At 37.5% G+C, this 21,070-nt stretch overlaps 1 protein-coding gene across 3 annotated transcripts in view; it reads left to right on the top strand.

Moving 5' to 3' along the window:
* RNF180 (ring finger protein 180) overlaps nucleotides 1-21,070 on the top strand; it is a 272,283-nt gene that overhangs the window by 72,761 nt on the left and 178,452 nt on the right. For all 3 annotated transcript variants that reach the window (XM_036768877.1, XM_036768883.1, XM_036768869.1), the window contains one exon: nucleotides 4,976-5,941. In XM_036768877.1, coding sequence (XP_036624772.1) covers nucleotides 4,976-5,941 — 966 coding nt within the window. The remainder of the gene's footprint in view (nucleotides 1-4,975; nucleotides 5,942-21,070) is intronic.

A 21,070-nucleotide genomic window follows, 5' to 3' on the forward strand; every position in this document is an offset into this window, starting at 1 on the left:
CCCTGAATCAGTAATGACTTGCCTCATATTCTGCATTAGTACTTTACTCACCTCTCTTTTGCATTTACCATGTCACAGATGCAAAAGAACAGGATCTAAAAGGTTACTACATTTTACTAAGTTAAGAAGCTGTATGGAGGAACCCAGGAAGCCTGGTGAGGTGTTTGGGTGAAGACTAAGATAGACAAAAATAGATGTGATATTGTAATTGTAGTATGCTACAGACCACTTGAATAGAAGGAGAAAATAGATGAGTTTCGGGACCATATCACAAACCTGGCACAGAGGCAAACTGTAGTAGTAATGAAAGACTTGAATTATACACATGTCCAAATATTCACATACCGAAGATCTCTCTCTGGCAAAAAAAAACAGGGCAGCTTATAATTTCTTCTTGATCTACCTTATGTTTCAGCTTCAAAAGAGGAAAGAACCAATAGAGAGAATTCTTTACTAGATTAGTTCTTGTTAATAGGAGAAACTACTTGCAGGGGTAGAAATGACTGGGAACATTGTAAAGGAAGTTGAAGAAAAGAGAAAATCTGGCATGTGACCTGGATTTTGGGAAAGCAGATTTCAAAGCATTTACAGGGAAGACAGGTAGTGTCATGGCTAAAATTCTACAGTGAGAGGAGATGGAAGCTCTCAAGAAAGAAATTTTAAAGACAAGGAATAATTCTGGTAAAGAAAAAAAGGAAAGAATTGTGGATTTCAAAAAGGATATGTATAGAAGATAGAAGCAAAGGCAGATAATGGAATATGAATAGAAAGTTATGGTATAAACCAGTAAAGTTTTTTAAAGTAAAAGTTCTGAGTGAAAAATGCTAGTAAGGAATAGCAATGCTAAGGACAACAGTGAAAGGTTTTTTGTTTTGTTTTAAAAGCCATTTTAGGATAAAGAAAATCAAAAAAATACATTTACTGCTCAATGTGGATAGTATGAAAATAATAAATGACAGTGAGAAGGCAGAAGCACTTAACTGTTTTCTATCTCAAGGAGAACAACCTTTTGACTGGCAAGGGCTAAGGAAAAATAGCTAACAAGTAGTTGAAACCCCAAATAAGTAGGGTCATTACTAAGTGAGCCCAAGTTTCTAGACCAGCTGTTTTTGTGTCCTGGATCCCTTTGACAGTCTGGTGAAGGCCCTAGTCCCCTTAGAATAATGTGGTTTAAAAAATTCGTAATTGAAAGAAATGCTAGTTTTCAGTCAGAGGTTAGTGAAAATAAAGATGTAATTTTTTCCCAACCAGGTTCATGCACTCCCTAAAATCTGTTTAAAAAAAAACCACTTAGGGGTTGGTGGACACCAGGGTAAGAACACCTGCCCTAGATGGGCCTAGATGAACTATATGCAAGGGTAATGAATTGTCTAGAAACACAATTGCTGGATCACTGTCAGTGATATTTGAAAGATCCTAAAGATGTCACTGGACCGGAGTAGGGCAAATGTTCCACTTTTCAAAAACAGAGTATACTTGAGTCTACAAACCATATGCTAGCAAGCTTGACTTAGATTCCTTATACAATTCTAGAATGTACAATTAAGGGAAAGATTTGTGAAAATCTAAAAAAGGAAGTAGTAATCAAAATGATTCAGAAAATGAGGTTATAGTTGACTAATTTTCTTTTTGTCAGGGTTACTAAACTAGTACTTGCAGGGATTTCTGTAGCTATAGTTTATGTAAATTTCTGCAAAACATTTGACCTTTCTCATTTTATTATTCTTTTTGAAAAGATGTAGAGATAAGAGCAAGATAGAAATAGATTTGGAACTGGTGGGATTTTGAATGGCAGGAAAAAAATAGTATAATGACTAACATTTGATGCCAAACGTTATATAGCCTGTCAGTACAGTTTTAGATTTTGACTGTGTCATCCCATATTTTGGCTCTCTCTCCTAGCTTTGTGACACTTGGAAATTTGACAAAAATGCCATCTGTTCTTACCCAAATCACTGATAAAAATGTTAAATAGCATAGGACAAAGAACAGATAGCCAGAGGACTTGAAAAGAGACTGCCTTCCAGCATCAAACATTAGTGTCAACATGATAATACTAACTCATGTCCTATGAATTAAAGTCAACAAATACTTATTAAGCAGCTTCTTTGCACAGAATATTCCCAGTTTCCTTTGCTAGATCAATATTGAGGATGGAGCCCACTAATCATGGGTATCCTCCAAAGCTCTCTCTTGGGCCCTCTTCTCTTTTCCTTCTATACTGTTTTACTTGGTGATCTAATAAGCTCCCTTGGGTTCAGTTATCATCTCTGTGTAGATATTCTTATATCTGTTCATCTAACAGTAACCTTTCTCTCATCTTACGTTGCTTAGTGGACATCTTGAAGTGGATGTCCTGTAAACATCTCAAACACAACTTCTCCAAAACAAACTTCATTATTTTCACTCCCCACCCCTCCCAAAGCAAAAATAAAAGCAAACCTCTTCTTCTGAATTTACGAATTATTGTCAAAGACCTCACTACCAGGTTGTGAAGCTAGGTGTCGTCTTCAACTCCTCACTCACACTCACCCCACACATTCAATTTATCACCAAATATTGCCATTCCTACCATCGCAACATCTCTTTAATACATCCCTTCTTAGTACTCACAGAGTTGCTAGTATGGTGCAAGCACTCATCACTTCATGCCCAGACCATTATAGTAGCCTTTTAGTTGGTCTTCTTGCTTCAGGTCTCTCCCCATTCCAGTCTATTCTCCACTCAACTGCCAAAATGGTCTTCCTACAGGTCTCACTTAGACCTAAAGGGCTCTCTTTGTATCTTCAGCATTTAGCATAGCACCTGGCTTATAGTCAGCGTTTAACAAATGTTTATTGTCATTGATGATGATGGTAGATGAAACACAGGTTCCTGCCCTCATGACGTTTAGGTACCCTGCTCTACTGCCAATGGGGAGATGTGACACACAAGGAACCTCAGAGTTGGAAGTGATCTCAGAGACCATCTAATCCTATGCATACACTGCAGAACCCCCTTCTTAAAACATATCCAGCACATCGTCATCCATCTTTTGCTTGAAAAGACCTTCAATAGGGGAAATTCCCTCCCAAGACAGCAAGTCCAACTTTTAGATGATTACCTCACAGAGCCTAACTCTAACCCTCTTCAGCTTTTACCTATTGCTGTATTTCTTCCTCTTGGGATTAACAAGAAAAAGTCTAATCCATCTTCCACATGATAACCCACTGGATACTTGAAGATAGCTATTATTCTCTCTCTCTTGGATCCCAAGTCTTCTCTTTCCTGGGTAGCATGACCACGATTGTGTAGAGCCTTGGGATCATGCCATATTAACAGCAAGTGAAATTTAATGTATGAAAAAAAAATCTTACGTTTGGCTTAAAAATGAACAAGTATAAGGTAGAGGAGGCATGATTAGATAGCAGTTTGACTAGAAAAGGTCTGGTCATTTTTATGAACTATAAGCTCAGTATTGGTTAACATTATAGTATAGCATCTGTAGAGCTTTCTTCTCTCCCAAGCTGTATTGAGGAACACTATATCCAGAACTGTTTTACTTTGACCTGGTCATACTGTACCCAGAGTATTGTTTTCAGTTCTGGGTGCCATGATCCTGGTCATGCTACTCAGGATGCTCCCCAGTTTAGCAATATTCTTTCTAAAATGTGGCATCCAGAATAGTACCTTCTTTGCCTTGAAACTGCTTAATAAATATTTGATGACTTGAATCGATGGGGTATAAGTCAGCTTTATCAAACTGGGCAGACGAAATTCAGCCAAGTAACGAGATTCTCTAGCTAATGAGACCAGGTGCACAATGGGACATAGTTATCCCAATTACCTGAACAATGACAGCATTCTGTGCCAGTCTCATGCTTAGGTGCTGAATGCTCACATGATTAGATTAGATGGAGGACTACCAGTCGCTTCCATTTGTCCTACCTATGCCCTATAGTCCACCACCACAGTCATTTGACCTAAAGCTTAAGGATTCCTAGACTTTGCCATTAAAGACTACTCCCAAGTTAAAATCCTCTTTTTATAGATTAAGAATCACTGGGAAAATATACTTATTCCTGGGAATATCAGTATGGGAGAGGAACAGTTCTAATCATCTGCTTCCAATGAGTGGCAGATGTGTATGTATGTGTGTAAAACATATATAGATAGATAGATATAGGTATATGTTTTAAAGTTTAAAACCTGAGAGGCCTGTTTTTCTTTAAATTTTTTAGATTCAGATTGTTGAAATTTTGTTTACGTGCAGATTTCTGGTTTTATAATATTTGATGTTGTACAAAATATGGATATATTTTCTTACTGTATTTATCTCCTAGAAAAACAATTCAGTATTTATAAGTATTCTGCACTTTACATAATGTGTTATAACACGGCAAATGTTCTGTTACTTCCTACAGTAACAATGAATATTTAAACAAATTCATTGTATTACTAGTTTTTAAATTTGAATCTTACTTGTGTTCTACCTAATGGATGCAATCAATATATTTTGTTTATATGCAAAAAGCTAGGCAAAGTTTTATTCTATTTCTTGTAAGAATTTGCTTCCCATAAAGCTTAGTATGAAAGAAGTGTGCCAAAGTAGAATCTTAATTTTGAGACTTTACTCTCAAATTCAGCTTTATAGACAAATGTATTTCCCAGGTTATATGTGCACACTGAATTCATATCCAGCTTGTGGGTAGATACTTAAGTATATACTCTTATATAGTATTTTAAGAGTAATATTCAGATAATAGTTTATAAAGTTCTTTCTAGAACTTTGGAGTTGCTTTTAACTCATTGAAAGTTCTGTTTCATTTGCTATTCTAGCTGTTTTTTATAAACAGAAAGCTTGCTTTTACTGTAGTAAAGAATAGTTTTACATAGCTGTTTCCCTCATTCATTCTCTCTCTCTTCCTCTTTCTCTCTCTCTCACATACAAACACACATACAATTAATGCATTGTTTTTATTTTCTGTACCTGTAGGCACAGTGGACAGTTGGAAAACTGAATTGCCCATTTTGTGGGGCCCGTTTGGGGGGCTTTAACTTCATCAGCAGCCCAAAATGTTCCCATGGCCAATTTGTAGCTGTACGTCTTTGCAAGAGCAAGACAGATTACCAGCCTGTTCCTGTAATCAGACTAACGAGACCATCAATAAAATACTTGTCACTTTATAGAGTTCAGTCAGGCCTCGACAAGGAGAATACACTCAAAAGTACAGGTGTTGCCTGGAAGAACAGAAATCAAGGGCTTTTAAACATGGCCCAAAATAATAATGTTCCCGGAAGATTAACTGAAGCTCTTTGTCTGGAGGTGCGATCAACCAATTTTGAGACGAAGAGTGAAAAACCGCACTTCAAAGCATCAAATCCAAAATACTGTCTTTTTGTTCCCCAGTCTGTGAATGACAGATGCAGTATAAGAGCTTTTCATAGAAAATCACATAGTTTGGATCTGAACATCAGAGAGAAACTGGTCTTATTGCCTACTTTATATGAAGCACATGGTAAGATTCCTGCCTGTAACAGGCTAAATGAAACACAGCCTTTTGACCCTCATGGCTTGTATGTAGGTTCTAGTAAAAATAGTCATTCCCCTCCGGATTCATCCAGTTTTGATGGTAATGGGCTACTGCAAAGATTTTCAGTGCCTTCCTGTAATACTCTAAGACAAAGAGAAGAAGAATTTCAGTGTGATTTAGAGGCTTCCATTGTACGTTCTCACCATAATACTATTGATGAACTGCCTTTCCGGATGGACTTACCTGTAGCTGTGAGTGGTGTGGATGAGCCTGGTGACCAGGAGGAAGGCATCTCATCTATTGGTTTCTTACAATCTGCCGGTTTCTCCTTGGGTGCCATTAACCAAAGGCTAAGCAAGAGAGAAAGAAACAAGTTAAAGAATCTGAGAAGGAAGCAACGGAGACATCAAAGATGGCTCCAGAAGCAGGTAGGAAACTTTCTATTACATTGTACTGAGGGTAGTTATTGTTGTTATTGGTATGGATGGGGGCATATCTTAAAATGTTTGCATTTTTAAAAGGATTTAATCCTTTTTTAAATGATTGTCAATCATTATATTTGAGTAATACTTTGTAAATACAAAACACTAAGACATAGCTTTATTTCTAGGCATAAGTATTGTAGACAGGTGTTTTGAAAATTTCCTTATAATTTTACCCTGAAGTACTAGTAATATTTAGGCAGCAATATTAGGCTTTGCAAACTAGTCCTTCTCAAATCCCTCTAATTTCCTCCATATAAGTTCTTAGTTTTGGGTTTATGAGCCTTAAAAAATATTTTTGTAACTAACTCAATTAATTCAATTTTGTAACTAACTCAATTAATTTCCCCTTAATCCTAATGTATTTCATCATATGCATTTAAAAACATTATTCTGAGGAGGGGGTCCATAGGGTTCCCAAGACTACCAGCAGGATCCATTATACAAGAAAGTTTAAGAAACGCTGCTTTATATTATTTCATAAGATTTTTCATAAGATTGAGTTTAGATTGAAAATGGAAGATATGTTGCTTATGACCAAGACATTGGTAATCTCTTTGTGAAAAATTCAGGAGTACTTCATTTGTGCTAAGTGCCACTTGTATGTATGCAGAAGAATGATAAACAATATGTTAAAATTAATTTGACTTTAATTTGTTTTTTGAAGAAATTTATATTATTGTTGCTAATACTTTTATAAAACAGAATGATGCTTTGATCTAAATATGTGATTTAATATGAGGCATTATGGACCTTCTGCAATAAATACTGCTTTTTATGGCACTACCTTGTTTGCTGTGAAAAGAGATGGCAATGAAAGTATTTTAGATTTCTTAAATTTTTATGGCTACTCTGAAAATTTTCCTTATAATCTTTATAATCAGATGATTTAGAGCTACCCCCAGATAAATTAGGCTTCCTACTGAGTGTGAGCAGAAACTGGGTGACCACCCTTCACAGACGTCATAGTAGGGATTCGTGCTTTGAGGAGTATTTGTGTTAGACCACTTTTATTTTATTTAAAAATGTAAAAAACATTCTTAGCTCATGAATTGTACCAAAACAGATGACCAATCAGAATCATTCTTAGCTCGCTGGTTGTACTTTATAGGCAGTAGCCTGGCTTTGGCCTTCAGGCTGTAGCTTTCCAACCCCTGTACTAAATTGTTACCAACATCCCTTCTGGGTGTGTTGTCCTATTTTTTGGTGGCAATTTACCATAATATTTATTAATCAACATGGATTGAATACCAATAATATCAGAGAGTATGTTGCTTGTGACCAAATTGACACTGGAAATCACTTTGTAAAAAATTCAAGACTTTCATTTGTGCTTAGTACAACTTAAATATATGCAAAAGAATGATAAACATTATGTTAAATTTAAAATTAAATTTAACTAGAAAGGACTTTAAAGATAATCCATCCCTAAACCTGAGCCTCAGATAGATAAAATACTTTACCCAACATTATGTACCTACTAAGCTGGGATTCAAGCCTTCTGATGCCAAGCCCAGTGTTCTTCCTGATCTACAATGCTACTTTTGGTTTTATTCTATAGAGTGTATTTATGGGATAATGATTTTAATTTAAATAATAATAACTTTTATATAATACTTACCAACCAGTCACAGTGCTAAATGCTTTAAAATTTTTATCTCATTTGACCCTAACCGCACCCCTAAGAGGCAGGTGTTATTATTATCCCCATTTTATAGATGAGATAACTGAGGCAAATAGAAACTAAATAATTTGCCCAGGATCACATAGCTAGTTAAGTGCCTGAGGCTGTATTTGAATTCAGGTCTTCCTAACTCTCTACTTTTATATATTGCTTCTGAATGGATGCTGCAGATGGGTTCAGTGAAATAGTCACTTTAGCATCATAGGAATAATATATTTTAGAGCTGAAAGTGTTGTTCAAGCCATTTAATCTAACACTTTAATTTTGCAGATGAGGAAACAGGCGCAGAACAGTTATATATGACTTATCTATAGCCATGTAGATAGTAAGTGTTGTGGTTCAGTCTTTTCTCAGTCATGTCTGAGTCTTTGTGACCCAATTTGGGGTTTTCTTGTCAAAGATATTGGAGTGGTTTGCCATTTTGTTCTCCAGCTCATTTTATAGATGGGGAAACTGAGTTAAACAGGGTTAAGTGACTTGCCCAGGGTCACGAAACTAAGAAGTATCTGATGCCAGATAGTAAGTGACAGAGATCCAGTTTAAAGCCACTGATTTCAGATCCAGTGTTCTCCTCTATCTCATGTAATACTTTAGTTTGTTTTCATCTTTTGATTATATATTCTAACAATGAAGAGAGATGATTTATTAGTATAGTAAGGGCTAACAGGCTTTGCAGTATTTTTATTTGGTTTATCAGCAAGTGGTGTTGTCCTATGTCATCAAACTGCATTTTGTTGAAAGTGAAATAAATTATTTAGCAACACAAACATATTTGCAGATTTTTGTTTATCTAAACCATAAAAATCAAACTCTTTACTAGAATACTAACCTACTGGGGCGGAGCAAAGATGGCAGCTGGAAAGCAGGGACTTGTGTGAGCTCCCCCCCGCCAGGTCCCTCCAAAAACCTATAAAAATGGAGGGAAGCAGGGCTCCAGCCCAGGACAGCCTGGATGGTCACGGGGTAAGGTCTATCTTGCATGGAGCTGGGAGCAGAGCATAGCAGAGCACAGCGTGGGCTACGCCTGGACCAACCAGACTGGGAGTCAGGCGAAAGAGGCCCTAGCACCCTGAATCAGTGAGCTGTGGCAGTTATCAGACTTCTCAACCCACAAACACCAAAGGTAATACAAAAGGTTACTGGGAAAAGCTGCGGGGGACAGAGTGAAAGGAGTTCTCCATTGGGCCACCACCCCAAGGGCAATGGAGGTAGTGCAGCCACAGAACTACAGATGCAGTTGCTTCTGGCGCCAGAACCACCTGGTGGGAGGAATTAAGTGGCAGATCAGAGCAGGAGTGCAGAACCTGCTTAAGATCTGAGTCAAGTCTGGATTGGTGGTTCTTGGGGGAGGAGGAGCGCCGGTATGGCAGAGCTGGCTGTGTAGAAATAGCTCTGAAAACAACAGCAAATCCCCTCAAGCTTAGAACAAAGTACTCTCTACTCTACAAACAGTCATACCCCTACGAAAAACTCAAGGGTCATGTAGTTGTCTGGGAACATGGCCAGGCAGTGAAAACAGACTCAGATTCAGACTCAGACTTTGAAATCTTTCTTTGGTGACGAAAAAGACCAAAACATACAACCAGAAGAAATCAACAAAGAGCCTACATCAGAAGCCTCCAAGAAAAACATGAACTTGTCTCAGGCCATGGAAGAGTTTAAAAAGGATTTGGAAAACAAGTAAGAGAAGTAGAGGAAAAATTGGGAAGAGAAATGAGAATGATGCAAGAAAACCATGAAAAACAAGTCAATCACTTGCTAAAGGAGACCCAAAAAAAACCAAAGAAAATAACACCTTAAAAAATAGACTAACTCAAATGGCAAAAGAGCTCCAAAAAGCCAGTGAGGAGAAGAATGCCTTAAAAGGCAGAATTAGCCAAATGGAAAAGGAGGTCCAAAAGACCACTGAAGAAAATACTACCTTAAAAATTAGATTGGAGCAGGTGGATGCTAGTGACTTTATGAGAAATCAAGATATTATAAAAGAGAAACAAAGGAATGAAAAAGTAGAAGATAATGTGAAATGTCTCATTGGAAAAACCACTGACCTGGAGAATAGATCCAGGAGAGACAATTTAAAAATTATTGGTGTACCTGAAAGCCATGATCAAAAAAAGAGCCTGGATATCATCTTTCAAGAAATTATCAAGTAGAACTACCCTGATATTCTAGAGCCAGAGGGTAAAATAGAATTTGAAAGAATCCACCAATCGCCTCCTGAAAAAAGATCCCAAAAAGAAAACTCCTAGGAATATAGTCGCCAAATTCCAGAGCTCCCAGATCAAGGAGAAAATACTGCAAGTAGCCAGGAGGAAACAATTTGAGTATTGTGGAAACACAATCAGAATAATACAAGATCTAGCAGCTTCTACATTAAGGGATTGAAGGGCTTGGAATATGATATTCCAGAGGTCAAAGGAGCCAAGATTAAAACCAAGAATCACCTACCCAGCAAAACTGAGTATCATGCTCCAAGGCGAAATATGGATTTTCAATAAAATAGAGGACTTTCAAGCTTTCTCAATAAAAATACCAGAGCCGAATGGAAAATTTGACTTTCAAACACAAGAATCAAGAGAAGCATGAAAAGTTGAACTGTTTTGTTTCCATTCTTACATGGGAAGATGATGTGTATGATTCATGAGACCTCAGTATTAGAGTAGCTGAAGGGAATATATATACATATACATATACATATACATATACATATACATATACATATACATATACATATACATATATATATATGTGTGTGTGTGTGTGTGTGTGTGTGTGTATATATACATATACACACACACATATATATATATACATACAGAGAGAGAGAGAGAGGACACAGGGTGAGTTGAATATGAAGGGATGATATCTAAAAGAATAAAATCAAAGTAAGGGATGAGAGAGGAGTATATTGAGAGAAGGAGAAAGGGAGAGATAGAATGGGGTAAATTATCTTGCCTAAAAGTGGCAAGAAAAAGCAGTTCTGTAGGAAGAGAAGAGAAGGCAGGTGAGGGGGAATGAGTGAATCTTGCTCTCATTGGATTTGACCTGAGGAGGGAATACCACATACACAAAATTGGGTATTGTACCCCACAGGAAAGATGGAAGAAGGAGATAAAAAGGGGGGCACGATAGAAGGGAAGGCAGATAGAGGAAGGAGGTAATCAAAAACAAACACTTTTGAAAAGGGACAGGGTCAAGGAGAAAATTGAATAAAGGGGGATAAGTTAGGAAGGAGCAAAATATAGTTAGTCTTGTACAACATGAGTATTGTGGAAGGGTTTTACATAATGATACGCATGTGGCCTATGTTGAATTGCTTGCCTTCTTAGGGAGGGTGGGTGGGGAGGGAAGAGGGGAGAGAATTTGGAACTCAATGCTTTAAAAACAGATGTTCAAAAACAAAAAAAAAGTTTTTGCATGCAACTAGGAAATAAGATACACAGGCAATGGGGCATAGAAATTTATCTTGCCCTACAAGAAAGGAAGGGAAAAGGGGATGGGAGGGAAGTGGGGTGACAGAAGGGAGGGCTGACTGGGGAACAGGGCAACCAGAATATATGCCATCTTGGAGTGGGGAGGAGGGTAGAAATGGGGAGAAAATTTGTAATTCAAACTCTTGTGAAAATCAATGCTGAAAACTAAATATGTTAAATAAATTTTAAAAAAAAGGATACTAACCTACCTCTGAGTAAAATACAGGTGTAAATGCACAGAAAAATGCTATCACAGACAGTGATTGAATAAGCTGCCCTAAAACAATTGGTTGGGAAATGGAAAATAGAAAATAATGTGCCAGTTTTACTCTGTACAATAACATCTTTGAAATGGAATATTTTATGCTAATGAATTGTACTTCTAAAGTATTTATCTGTTGGGAGTTTGGAATAGATTTTCCTGAAAGAGTCCTTTCCAGTGCTCAACATTCTATAATTCAGTGTAATAATGTTCCAGGCCAGAAGGCAGGATCTGCTTTCAATTTTGAAATAAATAATAAATTTGATTTTTGAAATAAAAATCACTTTATATTTGATTAAATTATAATTGGTTTCACTGAGCCACTAGTTCATGAGTCAATTCAATTTTTAAAATAATGAATTTAGTTAACCTTTTTATCTTTTTTTAATGAATTAATGGATTGTTTAGATAGATCTCTTCAGTCAAAATGGTCATTCCAGTAGTCCTGTGTAGACATCGCCTACATAATCCCAGAAATGTTATGTAGACAGATCTTTGACATCGAGATCTGTGAAATGTGAAAGATTCGAGATTGTGGCAACTTAGAGATTATGTCATTCAGATGTCTGAGACATAAATTATGGGCAGTACTTTCATTGGAGCGGAGAAAAGCGAAAGAATCTTGAGCCTAATTGGCCCAGTTGGAGAAAGGAATGCTGGAGAAAAAGTAAAATATCTTCAGAAAGCTTGTATTTTAAAAAATTACCTGAAGCTGTGAATACTTAATAACAATTATTAATATTAGCAAATTATTAATAATAATTTTATTTACTTTGGTGGATATCACTGACATAGATAATTGCTCCAAATCTCTGTCTGTGTTGTATAATAATTCCTCCATGGGAGAATCTATGCAATATGTGATGAGAAAGTAAGCGTATTTGTGAGTAGGTATTAATATTATCTTACTTATCAAAAGGAGTAATTAGCAATGAAAATAAGCACTTATTAATCACCTACTATACACTGGTCACTGTACTGAGCACTGTGTGCACAAAGACAAAAAGTAAAAGAATATTCTGATTCCCATGTTCCACAGTCAGCCCTCCCCTCTTTCAACCCATTTCCCTTTCCCCCTACTTTCTTGTAGGGCAGGATAGATTTCTATGACCCATTCCCTATATATCTTGTTTCCCAGGTGCATGCAAAAAAAAATTTTTTTTAATTTTTTAAGCATCTGCTTAACACTTCCACAATGCTCATGTTGTGAAAGACTAACTGTATTTTCTTCCATCCTGTCCTGTCCCCTTTTATTCAGTTTTCTCCCTTGACCCTGTCCCATTTCAAATGTGTTTGCTTTTGATTACTTCCTCTCCCTATCTGCCCTCCCTTCTATCATCCACCCTTTTTTTAATCCCCCAGCCCTTACTTTCCTGTGGAGTAAGATACCCAATTGAGTGTGTATGTTATTCCCTCCACAAGCTGAATCCAATGAGAGTAAGATTCACTCATTCCCCCTCACCTGCCCCCTCTTCCCTTCCAACAGAACTGCTTTTTCTTGCCACTTTTATATGAGATAATTTATCCCATTCTATCTCTCCCTTTCTCAATATATTCCTCTCTCACCCCTTAAATTTATTTCATTTTTTTAGATATCATTCCTTCATATTCAACTCATCCTCTGCCCTCTGTCTATATTCCCTTCAACTCCCCTAATACTGAGAAAGGTCTCCTGAATTACATACATCATATTTTCATGTAGGATTGTAAACATAACAGTTAAGCTTTAGTAAGTCCCTTATGAGTTCTCTTTCTTGTTTACCTTTTCATGTTTCTCTTGATTCTTGTGTTTGAAAGTCAAATTTTCTATTCAGCTCTGGTATTTTCATTGAGATAGCTTGAAATTCCTCTATTTTATTGAAAGTCCAAATTTTGTTTTGGAGCATGATACTCAGTTTTGCAGGGTAGGTGATTCTTGGTTCCAGTCCTAGTTCCTTTGACCTCTGGAATATCATATTCCAAGCCCTTCAGTCCCTTAATGTAGAAGCTGCTAGATCTTTTGTTATTCTGATTGTGTTTCCACAATACTCAAATTGTCTCTTTCTGGCTGCTTGCAGTATTTTCTCCTTGACCTGGAAACTCTGGAATTTGGTGACAATATTCCTAGTAGCTTTCTTTTGGGGATCTTTTTCAAAGAGGTGATCGGTGGATTCTTTCAATTTATATTTTACCCTCTGGCTTTAGAATATCAGGGCAGTTTTCCCTGATAATTTCTTGAAAGATAATGTCTAGGCTATGTTTTTGATCATGGCTTTCAGGTAGTCCAATAATTTTTAAATCGTCTCTCCTGGATCTATTCTCCAGGTCAGTGGTTTTTCCAATGAGATATTTCACATTGTCTTCCAATTTTTTATTCCTTTGGTAATATCTTGGTATTTGGTAGTCCTTTTATAATATCTTGATTTCTCATCAAGTCACTAGCTTCCACTTGCTCCAGTCTAATTTTTAAGGTAGTATTTTCTTCAGTGGTCTTTTGGACCTCCTTTTCCATTTGGTTAATTCTGCCTTTCAAGGCATTCTTCTCACTGGCTTTTTGGAGCTCTTTTGACATTTGGGTTAGTCTGTTCTTTAAGGTGTTATTTTCTTTAGTTTTTTTTGGGTCGCCTTTAGCAAGTCATTGACTTATTTTTCATGTGTTTCTTCCATCACTCTCATTTCTCTTCCCAATTTTTCCTCTACTTCTCTAACTTGCTTTTCCAAATCCTTTTTGAGCTCTTCCATGGCCTGAGCCCAATTCATATCTTTCTTGGAGTATTTTGATGTAGGCTCTTTGACTTTGTTGACTTCTTCTGGCTGTATGGTTTGATCTTCTTTGTCACCAAAAAAGGAATCTAGAGTTTGAATTTGAGTCTGAGTTCATTTTCGCTGCCCTTTCATGTTCCCAGCCAACTGTTTGACCCTTGAGCTTTTTGTCAGGATATGATTGCTTGTAGATTAGAGAGTACTTTGTCCCAAGCTTTAGGGTGCAAGCACTGCTGTTTTCAGAGCTACTTCTACTCTACCATCACCCCAGGCTCTGTCACAGCAGCGCTTCTCTTCCCCCAAGAACTGCCAACGAGGACTGCATTTCAGATCTATGCAGGGCACAGCAAAAGAATCTGCCTTTGTACCCACAAAGCGCTCCTTGCATTCCCACTCTGATCTGCTGCTAGATTCCTCCCACCGTGTGATCCAGGGACTCGGGAAGCCATTTATGCTGGCACTCTTGAGGCACCCTCAGGAGCTTCCTCCTGCTGCTACTGCCACCACTGCACCACCTCCTCCACCCCCAGAGCTGGTGGCTGGATCCTGCAGTTTCCCCCTAACGTGCTCTTTAGGGTTTGTGGGTTGAGAAGTCTGGTAACTGCCACAGCTCATTGTTCCATGGACGCAAGGCCTACTCCAGCTGATTGACTCCAGGTCTGGTCTGTCCTGGTGTGGCCCATACTGGGTTGCCCTCCACTCTCAGCACCATGCGATAGACCCTTCCGTGTGATCATCCAGCCTCTCCTGGGCTGGAGATCTGTTTCCCTCTGCTATTTTGTGGGTTCCGCAGCTCTAGAATTTGTTCACAGCCATTTTTTACAGGTGTTTGGAGGGATTTGCGGGGAAGCTTAAGCAAGTCCCTGCTTTCCTGCTGCCATCTTGGCTCTGCCCCCAACACATTGGATTTTTGAAAATCATAGGAGAAGTAGCATAGGAATAGAGACTAGCAAATGCCTTTATTTCCAAAGGGAAAAAAATAGAACATTATCTTTAAACTGTAAATGCTAGTGAATTTGACTTGGATTTGTGGGAAAATTATAGAACGGTTTAATTAAAAGATGGTTAGTGAATATCTAGTAAAGAAAGCCATGATTATAAAGATCTAGAATGGCTCCTTCAAAAGGGGTCCTGCTTGACTAAGCTTTCCTTTTTTCTAATAGGATTACTAAGTGTGTAGATAGCTCAGGAGAGTGTTGTTGGTCTAGTTTAGCTAGATTTTAGCATAGCTTAGAGTATTTAATACCATTCTTGTGGAAAACATGGAAATATGTGGACTAGTTGGTTGTTTGTAATCAAATAGCAGTCGTTTGTTAATGGTTATGGCAACTTCATCATCTTCTCCTGCTTCAACACCTCAGACAGTAGATGCTAGGAGGGGAGAAGCCAAAGTAAATGGATATATAGAGGAACTGATGTGTTAAATGGAAGACAGCTGTATTTCACCAGCAGGCTGTTGGAAATGTTGGTCTAAGGTTCAGGACAGAGGCCGGACTGTAGTTAAAGGTACAGAAGTGACTTAGGAGACCTCTAGTGGAGCACCCCATAGATACTTATCTCTTTGGCTCTGTGCTGTTTGACCTGTTTATCAGTGACTTAGATAAAGGTGTGGATATTATACTCATCAAATTTGCACAAGAAATAAAGGGGAAAAATTAATCAACACACTGGATTACACAGTCTGTGTTCGAGAAGATCTTGTTAGGCTAGAAATTGGGTTGAATATAATAAAATAATATTCATTAGGTGTATATATATGTATATGTATATATACAGAGAGAGAGAGAGAGAGAGAGAGAGAGCCCTACACTTGAGTTCCAAAAAATTAGTTTCTAAAATATAAGATGAGAGAGAAAATGTTAGGCACCGATTTTTCTGAAAAGATCAAGACTTAAAGCTCAATATGAATTTAAAGAAAAAGTTAACAAGATCTTAGGTTGCATTAAGAGAGACATTTCTTTAATCATGTATAATGATCTTCTGGTTCTGCTCCCTTCACTCAGCATCAGTTCATATACATCTTTCCAGGTTGTAATGAAGTCCATCTGTTCCTCATTTCTTATTGCACAATAGTATTCCATTACATTCATATACCACAATTTGTTTAGCCATTCCCCAATTGATGGGCATCCCCTTGATTTCCAATTCTTTGCCACCACAAAGAGAGCTGCTATGAATGTTTTTGTACATACAGATCCATTTTCTACTTGTATGATCTTTTTGGAATATAGCCCTAGAATGAGTATTGCTGGGTCAAAGGGAATGCACATTTTTATAGCCATTAGGGTATAGTTCCAAATTGCTCTCCAGAATGGCTGGATCAGTTCATAATTCCACCAACAATGTAACAATGTTCCAATTTTCCCACATCCTATCCAGCATTTATCATTTTCCTGTGTGTTGGTAAGCAAAATGGGCTCTTAGCACTCAGTTCAACCAAGTGCCATTGAAGAGTTTGGCTTTTGTTTCCTTTGAGTATTTCATTGAGTCTTACTAGGTGCTAAGCCCTAGGCCCAAACCCCTATTAGGTGCTAAGCCTATGTGGGTGTGAAGCTCCCAGGGTACTAAGGGGAGGTGCTAACTCAAGCTAAGTTCTGGTCATTCAGATGACGTTTGATGATGTCTAAAATGGTAGAAGAAGAGAAGACAGAGCCATTTGCGCAGGGCTATCACTCATGCTGGTGTGCTGATGCAGAGACTCAGGCAGCTGTAGCTAAGAGCCCTCCAGCTCGTAAACCCAGATGTTGGGACATTGTTAAACTCTAGTAACTATGTATTGGGATTTGAATCAGACAAAGTCTGTCTGTCGATGTTTGTACTTTATTTGTATTTTGCTCTGAAGTTCAGGGTGCTGGCTTTTTCCCCTGAACTAAGTGAGTAATATTTGTATGCTGGATTAAAATAAGCGTGTTAACCCCTTAACGTTGCTTTCCTTGGTAAAGCAGATTAAAAGAACCTGTGCTTTGGCAGCACTCTTGTTGTTGGGCTTGTGTTGGTCTTTCACCCCCACAACAGCTGCTAGCTGGATTGTTGAAACAAATGGCATAGTTGTGGTCAGGATCTGCACTTAAGGCATTTTGGGGTACTAGGGTGGCTAAATGTTTCCCAGTTTTTGGATTGCTCTTTGTACTTGGGGTGGCTATGGTTCTATGGAACCTCAGGAGCAACAAAGGCGTGAAGGAAAACAGGCTGGTAGAAGTGCTGGGAGTGGTTTCCCAGGGTCCCACAACAGCTGCTGTTTTGTCATTTTAGTCAATCTGAGATGTGGTACCTAAAAGTTGTTTTGATTTGCATTTGTCTAATCAATAGTGATTTAGAGCATTTTTTCATATGACTATAGATATCTTTAATTTCTTCCTCTAAAACTGCCTATTCATATCCTTTGACCATTTCTCAATTGGGGAATGACTTGTATTCCTATAAATTTGGTTCCGTTCCTTGTATATTTTAGATGTGAGGCCTTTATCAGAGACACTGGTTATAAAAATGTTTTCCCAATTTGCTTCTTCCCTCCTAATCTTTGTTGCATTGGCTTTGTCCCTTTTCAATTTAACAGTCAAAATTATCCATTTTGTGTTTTTTAATGCTCGCTATCTCTTTTTGGGTCATGAATTCTTCCCTTTCCCATAAATCTGACAGGTAAACTATTCCTTGCTCTCCGAAATTGCTTATAATATCAGCCTTTATTTCTAAATCATGAGCCCATTTTGACTTTATTGTTGTATACAGTATAAGAGACTGGTTTCTGCCCAGTTTCTGCCGTACTATTTTCCAGTTTTCCCAGCAGTTTTTGTGAAATAGTCTTCTTAACCCAGAAGCTGGGTTCTTTGGGGTTATCAAATAGTAGGTTGCTATAGTTGTTGACTTCTGTGTCTTATGTACCTAACTTATTCCACTGATCCATCACTCTGTTTCTTAGCCAGTACAAAGTAGTTTTGATGACTGCTGCTTTATAATATAGTTTAATATCTGGTATGGCTAGGCCACCTTCCCTAGCATTTCTTTTCATTAATTCCCTTGATATTCTGCACCTTTTGTTCTTCCAGATGAATTTTGTTATTATTTTATCCAGCTCTGTAAAATAATTTTTTGGTACTTTGATTGGTATGGCACTGAATAAGTAAATTCTTTTAGGTAAAATTGTCATTTTTATTATATAAGCTTGGCCTAATCACTAGCAACTGATGTTTTTCCATTTATTTAGATCTGACTTTATCTGTGTGAAAAGTGTTTCATAATTATGTTCACATAGGCCCTGGGTTTGTCTTGGAAGGTAGACTCCCAAATATTTTATAGAGTCTACAGTAACTTTGGAATTTCTCTTTTTATCTCTTGCCGTTGGGCTTTATTATTAATATATAGGAATGCTGAGGATTTATATGGGTTTATTTTATATCCTGAAACTTTACTAAAGTTTTTTATTGTTTCAGGTAGTTTTTACTTGATTCTCTAGGATTCTCTAAGTAAATCATCATATCATCTGCAAAGAGTGATAACTTAGTTTCTTCTTTGCCTATTCTAATTCCTTCAAATTCTTTTTCTTCTCTTATTGCTAAAGCTAACATTTCTAGTACCAAATTGAATAATAGGGGGTGATAATGGACATTGGGAATGCATCTAGTTTATCCCCATTACATATAATGCTTGCTGGTCATTATAAACGATTACAGACGCACGGTCTCTGTAAGGACTAACTTTGATACACTTGACTCCTCTCATCAATACAAGGTTCAAAGACAGCTCCAAAAGACTCATGATTGAAAAAGCTGTGCACATCCAAAGAAAGAATTATGGAATCTGAATGCAGATTGAGGCAAACTATTTGCTGTCTTTTTTTTCCCTTCTTTTTTGGTTTCATTTCTCCTCTCTCATGATTCATTCCATTGGTTATAATTCTTCTTTACAACTGGACTATTGTGCAGATAAGTTTAATGTGAAGGTAAAAGTAGAACCTACGTCTTGGGGGTGAGTGGGGAGGAGAGGAAGGGAGAGAAAATTTGGAATCCAAAAACCTGTGGAACTGAATGTTGTATACTAAAAATAAAAAAAAAATAATTTTTTTTTTTAAAAAGAGAGACATATCTTCCAAGAATGGGGAGGTGAAAGTCCCTTTCGTCAGTAATATTGTATTCAGTTTAAGAAGGATGTTGATTAATTGTAGAATGTCCAAAGGAAGGCAGCCACACGGTAATGGACCTTGATTTTGTGTCCTATGAGAGGTCAGTTGAAGAAAGTATATATTTTATGCAGGGAAAAGAGAAGACTTGGGATGGGGGGTGAGGGGGGCATGATTTTGTCCAAGTGTCTGAAGGACTGTTTTGTGGAAGGTGAATAAGTTGTTCTTTATAGGCTGAGAGGACCAAACAAGAGCAATGAGTGGAAATAGCCCAAAAAAAGGGTAAATTTAGATTTGCTGCCACAAAATAACCAAACAAAAGCCTTATTTGAATTAGAGCTGTATAAAGTGAAATACACTGCCTTGGGAGGTGGTAGGTTCCTCCTCATTGGAGAAGTTGGAGCAGAGGGTGGATGATTTGTTGAGTATATTATAGTAGAGATTCCTTTTAGAAATGGTCTGAGTTCCCTTCCAGCTCTAAAATCCTGTGGTTCTATGATTATGTTAGACACCATTTTAAGCAACATCCTTCATAAGTGCTTAAATGAACCTAAACAGTATACATATTTAGATTTTAACCTGTACATATAGATAGAACATTGCCTTATGATGTCTGTGCTCTCAGCAGAGCTTATACAAGACCACCACTTAAGCAACTGGCATAAAGCAAGTAGAATAAGGGTGCAGCATCAGGCAGGAATGTATGCTGTAGAGATTGCAGCTTATTTGGATCTGCTTATGTGGTGACAGCAGCAGCAAGGATATGGATAGGAAAGGAGGTAGATGCTTTACAAAATATTAGTGTAGATATCTGCACAGTTTATGGAAACAGCTTTTTTTAACTTTATATGCATATAGATAGGGACTGGGATTTCACTGTTGTGGGGAACTCCTTGGTGAGGAAACCTCTTATACCAATGTATTTTCTCTTCATCTTACAACATTACAGAATTACCTAGAGCAATAGTATCAAACTCAAATAGACCTTCCTGGCTCTGAGACCAGGAAAACTTGAGTTCAACAACTGCCCCTGCCACATTCTTGCTTCATATCCCTGAGCAAGTCATCTAATGTTTTAGCGAGCTAGGCCATTCTCTAAGACTTTGAAGTTGCAGAGAAGGTGCTGACTGACATTATTAAAAGGGGATTTCCTCTTTGGAGAGTTCGCTATATTAAGGAAATCACCGTTCCAGATAGATAGATAGATAGATAGATAGATAGATAGATAGAACTGAGCAGAACATATTTGAGGAGGGGAGTGACATAGTCTATCTGAATCACACTTCTGGAAATATCACTTTGCTAGCTTTGTGAAAGATGTGATGGAAATGGAAAGAGTAGAAGCAAGGTGACTTATTAGGACTAATCAGTTGATGAGTGCCTGAACTAGGATGGGAGCTGGGTAAGTGGGAAGGAAGAGTACTGATGTGAGTGATACGGGGGTGGGGGGTAATTTATTGAATAAAATAAGCATTTCCATAACATAGTAAAATAAAAAAATGATGATTGTACATGAAACTGCAAATCTGTTATGTACAGTTTGCTATTCCTTGTAAATATATAATAAAGTTATCGTTTGAATTTTTTTCTTTTTCTTTTTTTCTTCCCTCTTCCCCACCCCCACCCTAGAGATGGCTACCATTAGACACTAATAGGGATAGGTGTGTGTATATACACACATACATATATACATATATGTGTAAAATCATTCTATACATACTTCTGTTTATCAGTTCCTTCTCTGGATGTAGACAGCATCTTCATGTGTCCTTTAATTTGTGTATTTTTATTTATTTAT

Source organism: Trichosurus vulpecula, chromosome 1, assembly GCF_011100635.1.
Source record: "Trichosurus vulpecula isolate mTriVul1 chromosome 1, mTriVul1.pri, whole genome shotgun sequence".
NCBI lineage: Eukaryota > Metazoa > Chordata > Mammalia > Diprotodontia > Phalangeridae > Trichosurus > Trichosurus vulpecula.